This window comes from Euwallacea fornicatus, chromosome 6 (genome assembly GCF_040115645.1).
Source record: "Euwallacea fornicatus isolate EFF26 chromosome 6, ASM4011564v1, whole genome shotgun sequence".
In the NCBI taxonomy this organism is placed as follows: Eukaryota; Metazoa; Arthropoda; class Insecta; order Coleoptera; family Curculionidae; genus Euwallacea; species Euwallacea fornicatus.
The window spans coordinates 2,126,816-2,144,260 of record NC_089546.1 but is presented as its reverse complement, the minus strand read 5'-3'; the positions used below and the strand labels follow the sequence as shown (position 1 = coordinate 2,144,260).

General features: G+C 32.3%; 1 protein-coding gene and 1 long non-coding RNA gene across 8 annotated transcripts in view; one reads left to right on the top strand and one right to left on the bottom strand.

The window, feature by feature from the left end:
• The window catches only part of Su(var)3-3 (lysine-specific histone demethylase Su(var)3-3), a 342,080-nt gene that overhangs the window by 268,042 nt on the left and 56,593 nt on the right, over window positions 1-17,445 (bottom strand). Inside the window, exon 10 of one of the 6 annotated variants that reach the window (XM_066282997.1) lies at window positions 6,417-6,472. The exons of 3 other annotated variants lie outside the window; for them this stretch is intronic. In XM_066282997.1, coding sequence (XP_066139094.1) covers window positions 6,417-6,472 — 56 coding nt within the window. Of the gene's footprint in view, window positions 1-5,986; window positions 6,007-6,342; window positions 6,375-6,416; window positions 6,473-17,445 lie in introns of those variants that run through there. 2 more of the 6 variants (XM_066283004.1, XM_066283000.1) reach the window with 2 other exon arrangements.
• LOC136339638 (uncharacterized) lies at window positions 4,425-15,665 on the top strand. Of its 2 annotated transcripts, XR_010732173.1 has the most exons (4): window positions 4,425-4,631; window positions 7,442-7,523; window positions 15,120-15,335; window positions 15,428-15,665. It is a non-coding gene; the product is annotated as an uncharacterized lncRNA (long non-coding RNA). The 2 variants fall into 2 exon arrangements; XR_010732174.1 differs by lacking the exon at window positions 7,442-7,523.

Here is a 17,445-nt window from a genome sequence, read left to right as displayed (position 1 = left end):
GAAAGTCGAATTTAACATGCAAAGCACGCAGCATTAACGGGCATAAGACCTGAGGATCATAAGCATTTGGGAACCGAGGCATATATATACATAGATATGCAATTTTTTCCACTACAAGATTTAACTGGGTTCTATAAAATTGCAACAAAATTACCTATACAAGAAGTCTCATGAATATGAGCCTCAGTTGATATTTTGAAAAGTGTGATTAGGAAAAAGTTAAAATTTAGATATCATACTAAATAGGAGATGATGTATTGATGAAAAATAGTTTGCCACTTTCGGTAATACCGGAAATAAACGTCAAGTCGCTTTTTCTTAAATAGAGCACTCTGTATATTATATGAAATTTGGATTCTGCGGAACATTATGACCATTTTTCATGTATAAATTACTTTAAGTTATATCTTATTAGTTATACCTAAACTTTTGACATTTTCTAAATATGTACTTAAAATTTTCCGAAAAAAATATCACAGGCCTCAATGTATTTTTTAATAATTCGTAAATGGCGAAATATTTTGCACTGAAATTTTGCGGTCTGGTACAAAATGCTTTACTATTATTGAATCAGTTAATTAAATCATGCCTTTTCATACAGGGTGATCAAAAATTGTCATTGAAAAATTGTAAAAAAATTCTAATTTTTTAAATTGCGACCCCTTATTTTTCAACGAATACATATTTAACACTAGAAATAAGTACTAATTATAATTCAATTGCCTGTACTTAAACCTAATCATTTTCATTTTATTTCAAAAAACACTTTTAATAAGCCGTCACGCAATTCCTCAAACGTATAATATATAATTTTAGAACTAGCAATTCTGACAAGCCTATTGTTGATGATGGTATAATTAAAATTGTAATTTTAGGATATTTCCAAGCATAACCCAAATCATCTTTAAGACAAGTCGCCCTGCAATTAAATTTATCAATAAGAACCATTAATATAATTCTTAAAAAACATAAATATCTTCCATATTCAATCACCTTAGTATAACACTTGCAAGAAACCAATTATCGAAAACGGATAGTTTTTTGTGAATTTTTTCTGACATGTCTTTACGAAGATCCCACATTTTTGGATAATATTATGAGGACAGATGAGGCAAAATTTTGCAAAAATTGCATTTTCAATAGGAATAATTAACATTATTGATGTGACAAGAATCCCAATGCGTTTCGCTGTTACAACTTGCATGAAAGTTGACAGTTCAAGCTTTTTTTGTGCTGTTAGAAAAGATAAAGTCATCAAATTGCATTTTTATCAAGAAATCTTAAATGGTAATTAGTATTTTTTATTTAAATTTATAATTCGTTTTTCAATTATTGTTGTTTTCTGTAAGTGGAAGACGTTTAAATCTTTTGAGAAAATTTGAACGAATATACTTTAAAAATTTGTCATTAGCAGAATATCGGCGATTATTTTACCAGCATGGTAGAGCACCGTCTCGTAATGGTTATTTAGTTACTAACTTTTTACCTTTTTACAGGTGTTTTATGATCAATAAAGAGCGAATAATGGACTTCACTTGTGGCGCTCCCCGATCACCCGACCTCTCAATTCTCGATTATTTCATTTGAAGACCAAATAAAAATAACGTTTATAAATACTCCATTAACAACTATGGAAGATTGCATGGATAGAGTTAGAACTGCATTTGATAATTTTGATCCCTTATCAATAAGAAGACCGACCCATGGAAAATTACTTCTAAGATATTAAAATTGTTTATCAGTCGAAAGAAGCAACTTTGAATATTTATTGAAATTATTATTTTCTGATATTGATATCTATTTTAATACAATTACTTAAAATTATCTGGAATTAAGTTTTTTCAACTCTTATTTCGTCATCAATAATAAGTTTGTTTTTTCTGTAAACCATTTTGACAGATCCGCTAGTTTTAAAATGATCTATTATGCTTTTGAGGACTTTTCGTGACGATTTGGTTTTTTCTGGATACCGAATATCAAATGTATGATATGTTCTGAGTAATACTATAGTACAATCACCATAAATAACAAACATATTGAAGTAATGTTCGTTCGTATAATTTTTGAATAAGAATTTGGGCTATATTTTTGAACATCCTATATGTGAAAAGGTATTATTTAATTCATCTATCTAAGAGCAGTGAAACATTTTGTACAACAACACAAAAATTCATAGCAAAATACTTCGCCATTTGCAAATTACTAAAAAATGCATTAATAGCTGTAGCTGTAAATTTTTTTGTAAAATTTTAAATATACTGCGTGACATACAAAAAGGAACACCCCGTAAAAATAGTTTTATTTAAATAATTTTTGCATATTCATGTTTCTTAGACCAAAACAAATACTTTTTTAAAAAAATGAACACATTTTATTAAAAAAAAAAAAAAATTATAATTTGTCGGTCTTCCGCGGTGTCTTATACATTCCTGTACACGTTTAGGCACGGATCTAATAAGGTGATTGATGTCCTCTTGGGGATTTCATTCTAGGCTAACTGGACAGCATGACATAGTGCCGCTAGAAGTTATGGGGAATGGCTAAATTATGCAAGTTTTTACCTACAATATCTTATACATGTTCAATGGATGAGAAGTCTGAAGATCGAAGTGGTCAAGGTAGCAAATTGATTGCATTCTGTTGAAAGAAGTCTATAGTCACTCTACCCACATATGGTCGTGCGTTGTCTTTCTGGAAAATTGGATTAACAAAAGTTTCCAAATAAGATACGAGTTCCAGGACTTTTTGGATGTATTGTTGGGATCTCATACTGTCTTTAATGAAAAATAAAGGTTACCTGCTACCATATGCAACAGCACCCCAAACCGTTACCCCAACAGTCTGATGAAAATGTCTCCATATTTTAAACTAAGGATCATATCTTTTACCCCGTCTTCTTCTTACTCTTGCCCAACCATCATGCATACCGAAACAGAATCTGAATTCGTCACTAACCACAATATTATTCCATTCCCGATTCCAATGTATCCGTTTTCTGCGCCACCACAGTCAAGTTTGACGGTGACTTAAAGGTGAGGGGAACACAAAATGGGAACGGTAGGAACTTAGTCCAAAACTTCTTATCCAGCGATAAATGATTAGAATCCCAATAGGTTATCCATATTTACCAAATCACTGATCCGCCAGCGTCCTCGACGAGACGAACCTATCTCTTAAGGCCATAATTCGAAGGCGGCGATCTTGGCGTTCTGTAGTTCTTTGAAATCATCCAGTAACTCTTTTTCTGCCTGTTTGCTCTTATTGGAACCATGTTAACATTTCACTATAGAGTTCACACTACGGTTCAATCTAGTGGGGACTTCCCTGAATGACCGACTAACCTCTCGTAGACCCACTATTCGACCTATTTCAAACTCCCTCAATTGATGAAAATTTCGCTGCATTCTTAGTTTAGGCGTATTTAATTAATTTAAAAGCACTTTCCAAACATACTATACACCAATAAATAATATTTTGCAATCGTATTGTTGATATTTTATTGCAATTTTTATAGTTAAAAATAACTAAAATTCCCGATAACTGGTAAATACATTGATAAATATGGCTGAAAATGTAATAATTTTTTTATGTTCCCATATACAACCACGCATACCAAGAATTATTTAAATAAAACCATTTTTACGGGGTGTTCTCTTTTCCATGTCACGCAGTATATTTAGAAAACCTTAACATTTAGGTACAGAACTTTACACATAAAAAATTATACAATATTTCGGAGCATCGAAATTTTATATAATATATAGGGCATTCCATTTAAAATAAGCGAGTTGACATTATATACTGGCATAACCAGAAATGGTGTTTTCATAAAACAATTTTTGATATCCATAATTCCCAAATTTGAACATTTTGCTAGTCACAGTGTTCAAGGTACCAAAAAAGGCCCAAATTCGTGCGACACTCTGTATTAACCATTGAATTGTATCCAAAATAAAAGAGACTTACATCACAACGGTAACGTTCATTCATTTCCATCGCGACCATAATAAAATGGGGAAGATGACGACATTGTGGCCGACAACTCGCCAACCTCTTACTCAACTGTTTCATTAAAAAGGGAGAAAAGGCATTTCGCGGTCAGTCAACGCACCCAATGAAGGTTTCTTTGAATACTAGCGGTGGAAATTTTCTGGTTCCTCATGAAATCTATCTAAAACTTACTGGTGCGGATCGCCAGTGACAAAGTTCCATAATTTATCCAACCTTAACGCCAACACTTTAAATATCTAAAATTCCAAGCCGAGTTCCTGTCACCTGTATAATAATAAAAAGCAAAACACAAACAATCGGAGGCAAAACTCCTTATTAACAGGTCATAGTTCAAATGAAATAAATTGCGTACCGCTAGTGGCCGATAAATAAACACTGAGTACCCCAGGCGGTTTGCTTTATGAGAACGCTTCTCGAGTGTGTCGTAAAACAACTCAGAAAATTAACCGAACAGTATTCAAGTGACAATCAACCAGCATTTGATTTAGCATTATGGTCGAAGACACTCATTTAATTACGGTATCAAGAATTTATTGCCAGGAACAATCCTCTCAGTAAAAGACAGGTAATTTTGCAACCTATGGCCCGGTTGTATCTCCGAGATATCAACAAACAGTTAGGTGAGTAATCTTCGAAAAAAGCAGCGTTTCTTGCCCATCGAATTGCGAAAATGTTGAAACCTGTTTACAGTTTTGTTGACACAAAGTTATGAGTTGTATTTGGAACTGCGAAGTTGGTGAAATAACATAAAATTCATGAGAAAACTCATGCAAACCTAATTTATTACGTATATATTTTTTTCGTTCTCTTTCAACCAAACAAAGTCGAACGTTGGCCATTTATTTTTCGAAAAAGTCCACAATTATGCCTGCTACCAATCTTCATCGCAGAAACATGTTCAGCATTTCTGTACAAAATGGTGACTTAATCTTGAATTTCTTAAAAGTTTCTTTACATTAGCAAAATTAACACAAACTATTAAATGCATGTTGACTGTGTGTTTCGAACGTAGTAAACAATATTTTTACATTGAGTTATAGGAGAACAACACCTTATTTTCTCCCCGTTTCTTCCGAAACTCGCTTTTCTGGGATTTAAATTTTTTAATGTAACTTTTTTTTTAATTTAAGTTTTTATATTTAACAGATTAAGTCAAACTTTTGCTGCACATATTTTGTTGCAACACAACTAGCAATTGGCTTTATAATCTAGAAAACACTATTTTTTTAATTGAAATTTAAAAAAATGCTTCAAAAATGTTTTCTATTTACGTGAAGAAAATAACACTTTCTGGCAGGTATTTCCCGGCCAAAAAGTTAGACTTTCCCGTAGGGAGTACCCGTGACGTTTGTTCACCAAATAGAGTATCTTAAGTTACAATACATTCGTATAAAAAAAAATAATTCCTAACTGTTGCAGAAAGTCTTTCCCCACTCGTTACGAAAATAACCACAATAGTTTTTTTAATAATTTTAGGATTGTTTGAGAAAAATACAGCAAAAATCAATTTCATTTAAATGGGCCCCAACTAAACCTAAGCAAATATTTAATTCAATTTGCCTTATACGTTTAACAGCCATGATTGCAACAATGTTAATTATTAATTAAATATCACCATTTTTATCTCAAATTCGCTCGATCAATATATCAAACCCCAGTTGTCCTTGCACATGAACGTTAGTAAATACCATTCCCTCACTTCTGATTACAAATTATAATCCAAAAGCATTACCTAGTGGTAATGTAACCGTGTAAAACACAACTTGTTTAATTTGGTTTGTTCTTTATATGGCAGTTCATTAGAATATACCACGTAATACGTATACCAGACGGTCATTATTTATATGCCTTTTATTCTAATTTATAAGTATTGTCCGTAGTGGAACATTTTTATATGATAAATGATAGCCATTTTGGTGTCCCACCGCATGCCTCCCGACAGTTAATGGTAGCTGTATGGTTGGAAATGTGGTTGCAAAACATATGCGATTCAATCTAGGTCAACAAGATAAATGACTACCGTATCAACTAGTTCAGTCCTTCATGGAAGAAGATAACTAAATTGAATCAATAAATGCATTAAACTTAATTACTCAATTTAGTATCTATATCTCATCCTCTCTTCAAGTTTAAGAACCACTGGTTTCCATGTAATTCCATTATTTAAAATTATGAATTTTGCAAAATAATCAGGGAACAACAAAACTGTAAATGGTGGTACCGTATTTCGCCTCATTGTGCATTGAATCCTATACATTCGTTTTAATTTGCTTGAGAGGGTACCTACTCGGATGATGGTCGAATAATGGTACTTTTGTATAGTACACTAACGTAAGTGATGGTTCTCTAGGCAGATTCCAGGTCTGAGAATAATGGAAAGAAACAGTTGGTTCAACAGTACCTACCTTAGAAATATGCAGTAAATTGCAACGTTGGAAAAATATTTTCGTATTCTTCTCACCTGAAACAAGAGAAATATGTTTATTAATAAATAAATAAAATTCAGAAATAATAAATTAACATAATTCAAGTTCCTAAAACATGAACCCCATTAAAAAAAATAGTTTACGTATAGATATAAGATTTATTAACACATGAAAAATGGTTCTTTTTCCAAACGTATAGAACTATAAATGAAAAATTATATACAACATACAAAGAGAAAAGTTCTAGTTAATTCAAATATTGAAATATGTGATGTAGGAGATTATGCGTGGCTCATTTCATAGCGCAGACACTATACCTAGAAAAACAATTCCCTAGTCAGGGAACGTCAAGGAAAAATTATATACTATTGAGGGAACCATTGCAAAGAAGTGTCATCGACTTTTCTGAAACTCGGAAAGGTTCTTAAAACCCAACTTACTATATTTTTAAGGTAACAAAGAAAATTCTCTTTTATTTCAAAGACTTATAGTAAAACTTGCATTCTCCAGTATATTCTAATGAAGATTTGAGTAGAACGTCCAGGACTTATTTAAATATTGGTTATATTTGGTTAGATTGTTGTTTTCAATTTGGTACAATTTATAATGAAAAACACAAAAACGTTTTGTTTCAATTAGATTCATTCTTATTACCTCTCGTCAAAGAGATTTCTCAGTAGTCAAAAGAAACCTTCGTTAAGGTTTGGAATCTGAGGGAAATCCAAGAGAATTTCTTTTTCCAAGAGCAGCTGCATATAATTTTGGCTATTGTGAAGTTGATTTCATTCTTCTTTCATGACATATTTTTGGGCACATACATTGGTCCCCAACCGACAAGGAGAATTTCTATACATTTATATGTATCTGGAGTTGCTTTGAGTAATGCTATTTTAACTTTGATTGGACAATGTTCTTTGTCTCTGAAACTCCCTTCCAAGTTACAGCAACTCCTTGATTTTTTTTTTTAATATTTTCTACGAGAACTATTCTTCTTTTTTTTTTAGAGGTCAATGAAGCTAAGGGTCAACAGGTTTTAGGGGTCAGCAACTATACTGGCAGTACCATCTGCGAATGCAACTTCTTATTGTATGTTACCTTGAAACATATTTTTTTCAATTTTCATTTTTCCATTAATTCATGTAGTTCTAATATCTGTTCGATTTAGACCATTCAGTAGGAAATGTTTTTTTAATAAAATGCCTTTCTCTAGGAACAAGTTTCTAGAAGTAGAATGAAAATCTAATTTTAGACGAATGAGTGCCTCTAAAAGGTAAAAATGGAGAAAACCGCTCAAAAGATTAAATTAAAATCATGAATTTCGTTCAAGAAGTTGTTGACACAAATAGTCATAACTAAAGATTTCAATTTCTAATTTATAAATCATTAGATCGCATGTTATAGATATCTTTTAATCTGAAAGGAAATAGTACTCTCCATCTTACATTTATAGCTGTATTTTACCATATTTTACACGCACATAAAATCGTATCCCCGTTAGGTCGCTCCTATTCCTCCGCAACCTTTTAACGTTTAATTTAATAGTTCCATCGGGTCCTAGGTGGTTCGGTACCACCAGAATGCCGGAAACGATAGTATAACCTAAAAATCTACGGCAATTGGTTCCCGGAGCGGCTCGGTTGGAGCCCCAAGATCCAATGGTGATCGATGGTACCCCAATAATTTATAGCCAGCGCCAGCCTACGGTACTTTGTACTTACAAGGGAAATTATTTTTGAAATTTATGGGAATGCTGTTTTGTTTCAATTACTTTCGGGTGCACGGAAATGAAACGAGTCGCAGGTACTTAAGCGTGTGGATCACCATAAGTGGCCTTTGACCCAGAGGGATGTGAAGATCATAAATTAAAATCGCGCAACAACAATCGTTTGTCACATAATTTTTCTTGTTCCCAGTACTTTCTATGACATTTCGGTATGTAAAATAGATTAAGAAGTCGATGCAGAGATACGTATTTATTACCTTACGTAATTCGATTTGATCGCTTTTGTTTCGCGAAAGTGGCACAATTCAACGGCCTTATGCTGATTTCTCGATCTAACGTATTTCCTATTTGCATATTTCCTTATTTATAATAGCTTCCACAATAGCAAGAACAGTAAGTCGTGGAACTTGAGCTCAGCAATCATCAACGCGACGTCAAATTTGATTTAACGTGGCTCTGAAGAGGTCAGTAGAGTGAAGATATAGAACATATGAATTTTTCAGAAACCATCTAGTCATTTCGTAGCTTGATGATGTGTGGAGTCACTCAGAGTTCAATTGGATAGCCAAATTTTAAAAAAAGTTTTGCTACCACTACCAGGCCAGGAAATTTCTTCACCATAATCGCATCTATGGAAATTAATGATTTCGATGAAATTAGTTCAGAAATTATTAGACGCCTTCTAATTCTACCATTAGATTAAAATTACAATTATCAAGAATTAATTCTTGTAAGTCACTATCAGCCTGGAAAGTTGCTCCATTTACATAAATACCGAAAATCTCACCCACATCTTATTCTCGGGATTGATTATGCATTGACGAAATCATTGGAATACTACAAAATTTGTTTCTGAATTGACTCGGAATTTAAATGGTTCATCAACGACCTTGAACAAGTTCAACGATTTCAGAAAAAGTCTCTGACACATCAGGATCGCAAGATAAATTATAAAATTCAGAAATCGTTGGTTAACGGCTACTATGAAGAAGCTTCAAAGTACTGAAGTATTTCCATCAATATCAAATATAAGGAAATTAATGATTTTGATCGAATCATTAGAGAAATTTCTTCTAGACTAACGTCTTCCTAGATACCCTGATTCATCCAAAATTACTTTTCCACATTCTCAATCTAGATGAATCACAAAATTATCTTATAAAAAATAATTATTCTAAGACATGCACTCCTGACGAAATTTTTCAGATGCAGCATACTAAATTAGAGCAGAAACGACAGCAGAAATTCTACCAAAGGTAGAACAGAAGGGTCCATGGCACAAAATATTGTTCTGCTAACTTTTGCTAATAACAATGAAGGAACTCCTTGCCAATTTGCTAACTCAATATTTAATGAGAATAGCTCCAGCAATTTATAAAGTTTTAGAAGAAAATGAAGAATCTGCTATAGCTGGAAAGAGCGTTCCAAAGAAAAAGTATTGCTGATTTTCGTTTCTGAAGTAAGAGATTAAGCACTTTTATTAAAAAGGGCCCTAAATTACACAGTTGCAATTTAACATTGCTAAAATAATTCATAGAGGAAAGTAGATTTCTTCATACCATGACGGCAGACAGTAGGAAACCGTGGTTTGGTATCATGATTGAACTTTTCAACACTAGTTCAGAAGCGGAAGTCAAAAAAATAATTTTTATAAATAATGTAATATATGAAATATAAAATAAGAATTAAACTGTATGGATTTGAATTACCACCTGTCAAGGTGCATGAAAAATAATAACATTGAAAACTCACTTCTAAGTCAATTTCAAACAGACTCTTCGTGACATTTTCAAAAATAGAGAAATGAAAATTTTCTTTAAATATTAAAAAAGTTAAAGAATTCATTTGGTTAGTAGATTTTTGCACGAGTCTCAAAGAATAAGATAAATCTTTCCCTCCTCAAAAATTATAACGGCCTTCGTTCAAAAAATTACAAGAAAATGTAAAATGTGTTTTAAAGAAGCTCATATAGGAGCAAAAGAAGTATTTCCAAAACCAGAAACTGAGAGTTCTGATGAAAGAAATTTCTTTTCTGATGATGAAACTCTTCCACAATCACATCTACAGAAACTCTCTTCTCTCTCGAACTTTGTAATAGAAAACATTAAACAATTTGTTGGAATAGCAAAAATTATTAGGCAAATTGTGAAAAAAAAAATAGATTAAAACTAAAAAAACCTTCCTTGACTCTTAAATCATTGCAGGAATCTAAATCTAAGGTCAACATTCTTAAAGGTCGACCTCGAAAGAAATTTGATAGCTTTTGTTTGGCGAAAGTGGCACAGTTCAACGTCTTAATGTCGAATTCTCAAACTAACATATTTTCTATTTGCATATTTCCTTATTTAGCGGCCATAATCACAAGAGCAAAAAGTCGTAGAACTTGAGGTCAAGAACTGTCGTCGCATAATGGGCGATTATATTCAATTAGTCTGGAACTTCATAAATTAATTCGCTTCATCGCCGGGTAGTACTGCGAAATTACCGTTTTTTTTTTTGCAAAAACAAACACTTCGTTAATTAGTATCGCCAATGTTTTACCGTTAGACACGTATGAGTACAGTTTATGCAAATTCGAGATTATTTGATGTTGTGAAATTGCTTCATAAAGAAATTGAAGAAAAGTTTCATGATGATTGGTTTATTATTACTTTAAACTTTGAAAAAGATAGTGTGCATTTCGTAATATTTTCATAAACGAAAGACTGACAAGTTTATTCGTAAAAAAAAAACGCAGAGAAAAGCTCATGACATCAATAACGTTGTCTCAGGAAATCCTGCATTATAACTCTCTTTTTAGATAATAAATGAAACTGTCAATTATAGCAATTAACGACAAACAAACACAACAAACTCGGGCAATAAATAATGCAAACTTAATTCATTATCGCACCAGATAGTAGCGTAATTGATGCAATTACTGACTGGCTCTCTTCTCTTCCTCCTGATATTATTTTTAACCAAATGTAGTAATATGATGTTCATTTTTCAGATAATCTAGTGCCACACCCCATAAAATTCTTATATACATGCAATATTATTTACCGTGCAAAGTTTTTAAATAATGTTTATAAAGTAAATATAATTTGTTCCGATCATGTTATCCAGCCTTGCGCACATGATAGAAATTCTTTAACTGGTTGAGATATTGCTAGAAACTAGGCGGTATCTGCTCAATCGGACATTTTAAATCATATGTAATTCGATGGGGAAAGTAGAGCAAAACGGTCTTGACTCTAACGAAAAATACAGTAAGACGTAGGGTGAAAAATGTAGTGGATTAAAGGTCGTTATGAAATAAGAAACAATGTCTTTATGGGTTTTTTTACCTCTGAATGGGTTTACCGTTCTAAATTTCGTTCAATCTAACTTGTTCTTTAAATTGATCACCGTAGATACACTCAATTATTTCTAACACTAAACTTTTATTCCACTCGTTTTCTAACCTTCCCCCTAAATATTTTATTCTCTCTGGATATTTTTACATTGAAAATGTGTTTTACGAAGTACAAAAATGCCGTTGGCAACAAAATGGTTTTTTTGCAACCAACAACAACACCCTTATCTAAAACTGCCTTTTAGTAAGTAATTGACATAAGTTAATTAAACATAACAATATATCTGTAACGCATTTTTAGTTTTGAGCATATCTGAGCTCATACATAACACTCTTAATTTCTTAACTATACATTTCAAGGAGTAATTGTGATTTTTATTAAATCTGCTATAACAAAATTATTAGTTATCCAATATTCTTACCTACCAGATACCTCAATTTCGAACCATTTCATTGCGACTTCGAAAAAGTAAAGGATGTAGGGCTGGGCAAATGGAGAAAAAGTTGCGCATTTTTGCAAATTTGCGCATGCTGAGAATATTTCCGAAAATATAAAAACAATTTAAATTGATGAAAAGCTTTTTAATTTTTGTGACATTTTAGGAATCATTAAAAACTGAATTTAATTTCATTACAGCCACTTTTTTCTTCTATAAGATAACGTATATATAAAAAAAAAACCTGTTTCACTTTTTCGTAATATTTTTTTTTCCAAAATGGCATATAAAAAAATTATCATTTTACGGAGGTTTTGATATCACAAAATATATTTTTCGCTATAAAATGAGATAACTTCGGCATCAAAACCAGTGCACGAAATCTTGTCAAATAAAGAAAGTTCATTAATTAAATTGAAATAATAACAAAATAAAATAAAACTATAATTTGTTCATGTGTAACATTATTTTTGGAATTATAGAAATAATTTAAATTTAATAACAACATCCAGGTTTAAATTTATAATTAAAAAGTTGGTAATGTTTACGAAAAGTCGAAACGGAGGATTGTTATTAAATATCTACATCTTAGAGAGGAGAAAAAGTGGCTACAAGGAAGTGAAATACATCGTTTAATAACTTCTTAAATAAAGTCTTGAAATAATAATAAATTGAATTTTTGAATGTTTCTCAAATATTTTCAAGGAAATAAACTCCTATTACATCTACTGACGTAGATAAATTCCAAAAATGTATTTCAAAATTATCGATATTTTGGTAACTCACATAGAGGACTTTTATCATCTCGAAGACCACATAATGTGGTGTGAATCACTCCCAAATTGAAAACTGAAAATAAAATCAATTTTGCACTCTCTTCCCCTGAAGATCCTGCACTGACTTCCATATAAACTGCGGAGTGTTATAGCGGCGCCCATGTAATTTGTTAAACAAACGCAAAACTCCATAACCGCAATTACTTCAGATCGTCATAAATCAGCTGAAGGTCTAATATTTTCCAGGGAAAAATATGAATAATTTATTAGGCACTGTCTAGGTGTCGACGTGGGGTATTCTCTCTTTCCCCGGTACCTGTAAGTTTTTCGCCATCAATCGTATATGGCCCATTACAGCCCATGAATTACAACTGCATACTACTTTATCTCCCTTATGACTGCAAAAAATTTTAACAAATAGTTATGCTAATGACGATCGAAAATTCATGCAAATGGCTTTAAAAACGATATAATTAACAAAGTGCTTCCCATTTGCACCTGCCACCATTATTATCGTTTCACAGTTCTAACTATGTGATAAAGCACTTTCAAATACCCTAAATAGGATAATCACCGCGTGTAATTAAAAATACCATGGTAAATTTAAAATATTCATATAGGAAAGAAGGTAATTTCGATTTTGAAATTAATGGTGGAAAGGTGATAATGGACGCTGTTGCTCTTAGGGTTTTCCGAGCGGACTCGAAATATAAACAAATTCTTTACGAGAACACTTAATTATCATTAATGTTATTTATATTATGCGTTTTTATGTGCGTGAAATATACTTAACGTTGACAAAATCAGTGCTCTAAATCTGTGAACGAGCATTTAAAGCGTTTATTATAAACTCAAAGGACGCTTTACACCAGATAACGCTTATCCATTAGTTTTCTTTAATGTGCTTCTCGACGTGTTTTTCGGATATTTACTGCCGGTATCTATTCTCTTATCTCTCTTCCTAAGGTCATACGATCCTTTAAGCGATCTTAAACCCAATCCCACTGTCGGCAAGATCTCAGTAATATATTTTTAATTTTATTAATTTATCAAATACCTTTATAGAAATAAAAGCCACGTTTAATCTGAAGAATGCAACTTTGGGATCGTTAGGGCGTCAGCCCGTTTAATAAATATGTAATTTCTGAAGATATGTGACTTGTGACGGCGATAATTTTCGAAAAATTAACGCATTGTCGAGAGTATTTGTGAGAGATTCACTTCATTGAAGCATACCTAAGAGCATTGGTTGTTGTAGAAATGGATAAAAAAAATTTCACTGAGTTTTTTCCTAGAAAATAAAATAATCTTAAAGCCGTTAAAACGGTACCCAGTGATTTACTGATGTTTAATCAACCCGCTTGCTATTTTAATTATAAGTGCCTTCAAACGGGTAATGTCGCAAAAACGGCTTAGCTTAGGCCAATAGGGCCTGATTGGCAATAAAGGAAAATAGCCTGTCTTTATTGTTAGTTAAATCTGCGGAAATTAACCCTTTCGCTCATAAAAAGTGACAGCTATTGATGGGGAATACGTTATTTATGAAGGATAAGAAACCGATTTCCTTATTGGTTAATGAAGATATCGGTTAGGGGGAAAGGAGGAAACAACCGAATGAGTAACTAACACGAGTATATATATAATATAGATATCTCCTAACCGATACCTCTATACACAGGGTGTCCCATTTAAAGCTGTGATTAAAGATTACTTAAAAATGGTACGTTGTGCGAAAGGAAGTTTCAAATAAAAGTTGTTCAGTAAAGAAGGGGACTTCAAGAGCAATTTTTTTCAAATGGCAACACCGTATTTTTTCCAGATCCGTGTAAACCTTACAAAATTAATATGTTTTAGTTGAACAATTTTTTTATTAAACGTTTTGCTGTACAGTAATCCGTTATTTTTACTCAATTTTTGAGATAGTTGAAATAATTTCACTATTTTTCTAAAAAAGGTTTGCAATGTACATCCTGTTTAAAACTCATAACAATCCTTCTATCTAATAAAAAAAAATTATTTCTTGGAAAAAAAATGTTTTTTTTTTTTAATTTGGCAAATTAATTTTCAATCCTGATTTAAGAAACTAATGGAAACAAATGTTCAAAAGAATGCCCTTCCTGCTCCAAACACGTCTCCACTCTTATTGGAAAAAAATTCTTCATAAAAAATGATACGCATTGTACATTGTTTGTATGCAAAACAACGTACAATAAATGTAAAGATCTACGGAGGTAACAAAAAACATTTTATTTATATTTTCACCAATCACACAACATAATAGTCACGTATGTGAAAGACGTTGCCGGAAAGGTAAAAAACACATCTCATAATAGGGGGATCTGTTAAAATCATAAATATAGTTAATTGCAACTAAACCATATGGTGTAAAAAATCTATATTCGTTTTTAGTTCCTAGATATCTTGTTTGTGTGGATAATTAAACTACAATGGGAGGCCCAAAATGCAAAGTTTTTAATAACATTCTGTACCGACGAAACCACGACGATGAAGAAGTTTTTGTCACTGTCAGCTTGTCCATGCAAAAGGCGCACAAGATTACGAAAGTCATGTATCTCTACCTTAAATAATACTTCGTAAAGCTATCGCATTTCAGATATCCGGATTGTAAGTACCATAGTCGAAGTATTCTATTCTTACCGTTACCCTTTCTCTTTTATTACTTTATGTACATTCTATAGAAATAAACTTCTTTTCAGAACCTAACATTTCAATGGCATGCTCCTCAACTTTAAATAATTCTGGTTACCATCACACACGGTAATAACCTGAAGTTCTCTATGAGATCTCTCATCAGGCAGCGAATTGATATTACTTTTTGACATGCTTCTGCCAGGGCAGCGTATTCTATTTCTAAGGACAACAATGACGTCATGACGCTGAGCTGTTTATTGCATTTTGGAACTGGAACACATATTGACTACTGAATTAACAATCGCCCGTATGTTGCTTGCACTTGCGCCCGCGTGGCCAATAAATTGATTTTCTGTTTTATGACCAAAGGTCAGTACTTAGTCTTTTGAGCCTAACCTCTTTCCGTTCCTCGTCCTTTTCCATTACTCCACGTCTAGCTCCGATAATTCGTTTCTCCAGTTTTAGGGTGTTGTTTGGCTACTTTTATGGTTACCCCCTACGCCACGATTTTCCCTTACCGATCTTTCTAAATCGCTTGATAACGCTTCATCTTCTGAATTATTGTAGGTTCCCACGTTATTGCAACCTATGGGGTCTCTGGTTTGCAGTTGACTCGGCTATAGAATCCGTTTTATTACCAATGACCTCGGAGATAACACCTTTTCCGAAACTATTTTCTATAATTCTTTAAATTTGAATTGATGACTTTTATTATCGTCTATAAAGATGACATCTCAGAGAATAAATAACTTATTGATTTGCCTATCGAAGAATCGGAATGTCGTAGATACCTCACTGTAGGCGAAAAGTGAACCTTTTCCGCCTTTATACCAAATTTACATTTGAATTTTCTGGATATACACGGTGTCTGGCTAGTCGTTAAAACAATTTTAGGGGGTGATACATTACGTGATTTTGAATTGATTTAACCAAACATACTTATATACCCAGCGTTAAAGTTCTTGTGATAATTAAGTTTTTCATGTTTTTTAATTTAACCGTGCCTTTTCACAATGTTTGAAGGGTAAAAGAACAACAAGCCTGTTAATCATAAGAAAGTCCTAAACTTTTTGATTATGCATGGATAGATTGTTTAAATTATTTAAGCGATAAAATCTAAAGTGGCTTTGTTACCTACTGAAAATGTCATAAACATGATATTCCGAGTTTGTAATAAAGCGAAGAGTCAAATTCAAGCGTGGATTTTATTTGAACACTTAGGTGTATATTTGTTCAAATTCCTTAGGCAATAGTCTTTCAGTCTTTCTGAAAAAATTCTTAATAAACGTTTTAAGCATTAGAAAAATTAGCATTTAAGTAGCCAAAAAGGATATTCGTCAAAACACTAACTGTTAAAAATGATTTAAAATATAATGATATTTGTCTAAAAAAACGTAAATTTTTAGAAAATGCGTGAGTTCTTAAAAACGAAATATTTTTTTCAACTTTTTTTTAAACCAATATGAAAAAACAGTGAAAAAAAGAAATAATCATGAGTATTAATTTTACAATTATGAACATAATAAGAAGCAGATTGCAAAGAATAGTATAAATAGTTATCTTTCGTTTTCAAAATATAACACTCTATTTCTTGTATACTCGCGTACTCGTGGTCAAATTTGAGTTGTAACTCCTAATGAAATATTTTGTTTCATTTTTGTAAATTTCTCGTCGGTTCTTTCCACTAATTGCTTCTGAGTGAAAATTGGTACCGCATAGACCAAGTCTTTTGCTCGTTCCCACACGTAATAATCAAGCGAAATCAAGTAGAAAGACCTCGCAGGTCATAAAATTGGTCAATTTCTCTCAATCCAACGCTAGGGGAATCACTCATCTAAAAACTTCTTTACGGCAATTCGATAATACATTGAGTAGCCCTCATTTTGGAAAACGATATTATTTCCAACATTTGACGAAATCGCGTCCGGAAGAGTTCTCTGTAGAAAATGAAGATAATTATGTTCGTTTAAATTAACTGGTAAGTAATACGCTCCAATTAAACTTTTACCTATAACAATCGCCCCAACATTCACTATAAATTTTCTTTAGAAATGTGTCTCTTTTTTTTAATGAGGATTTTCTC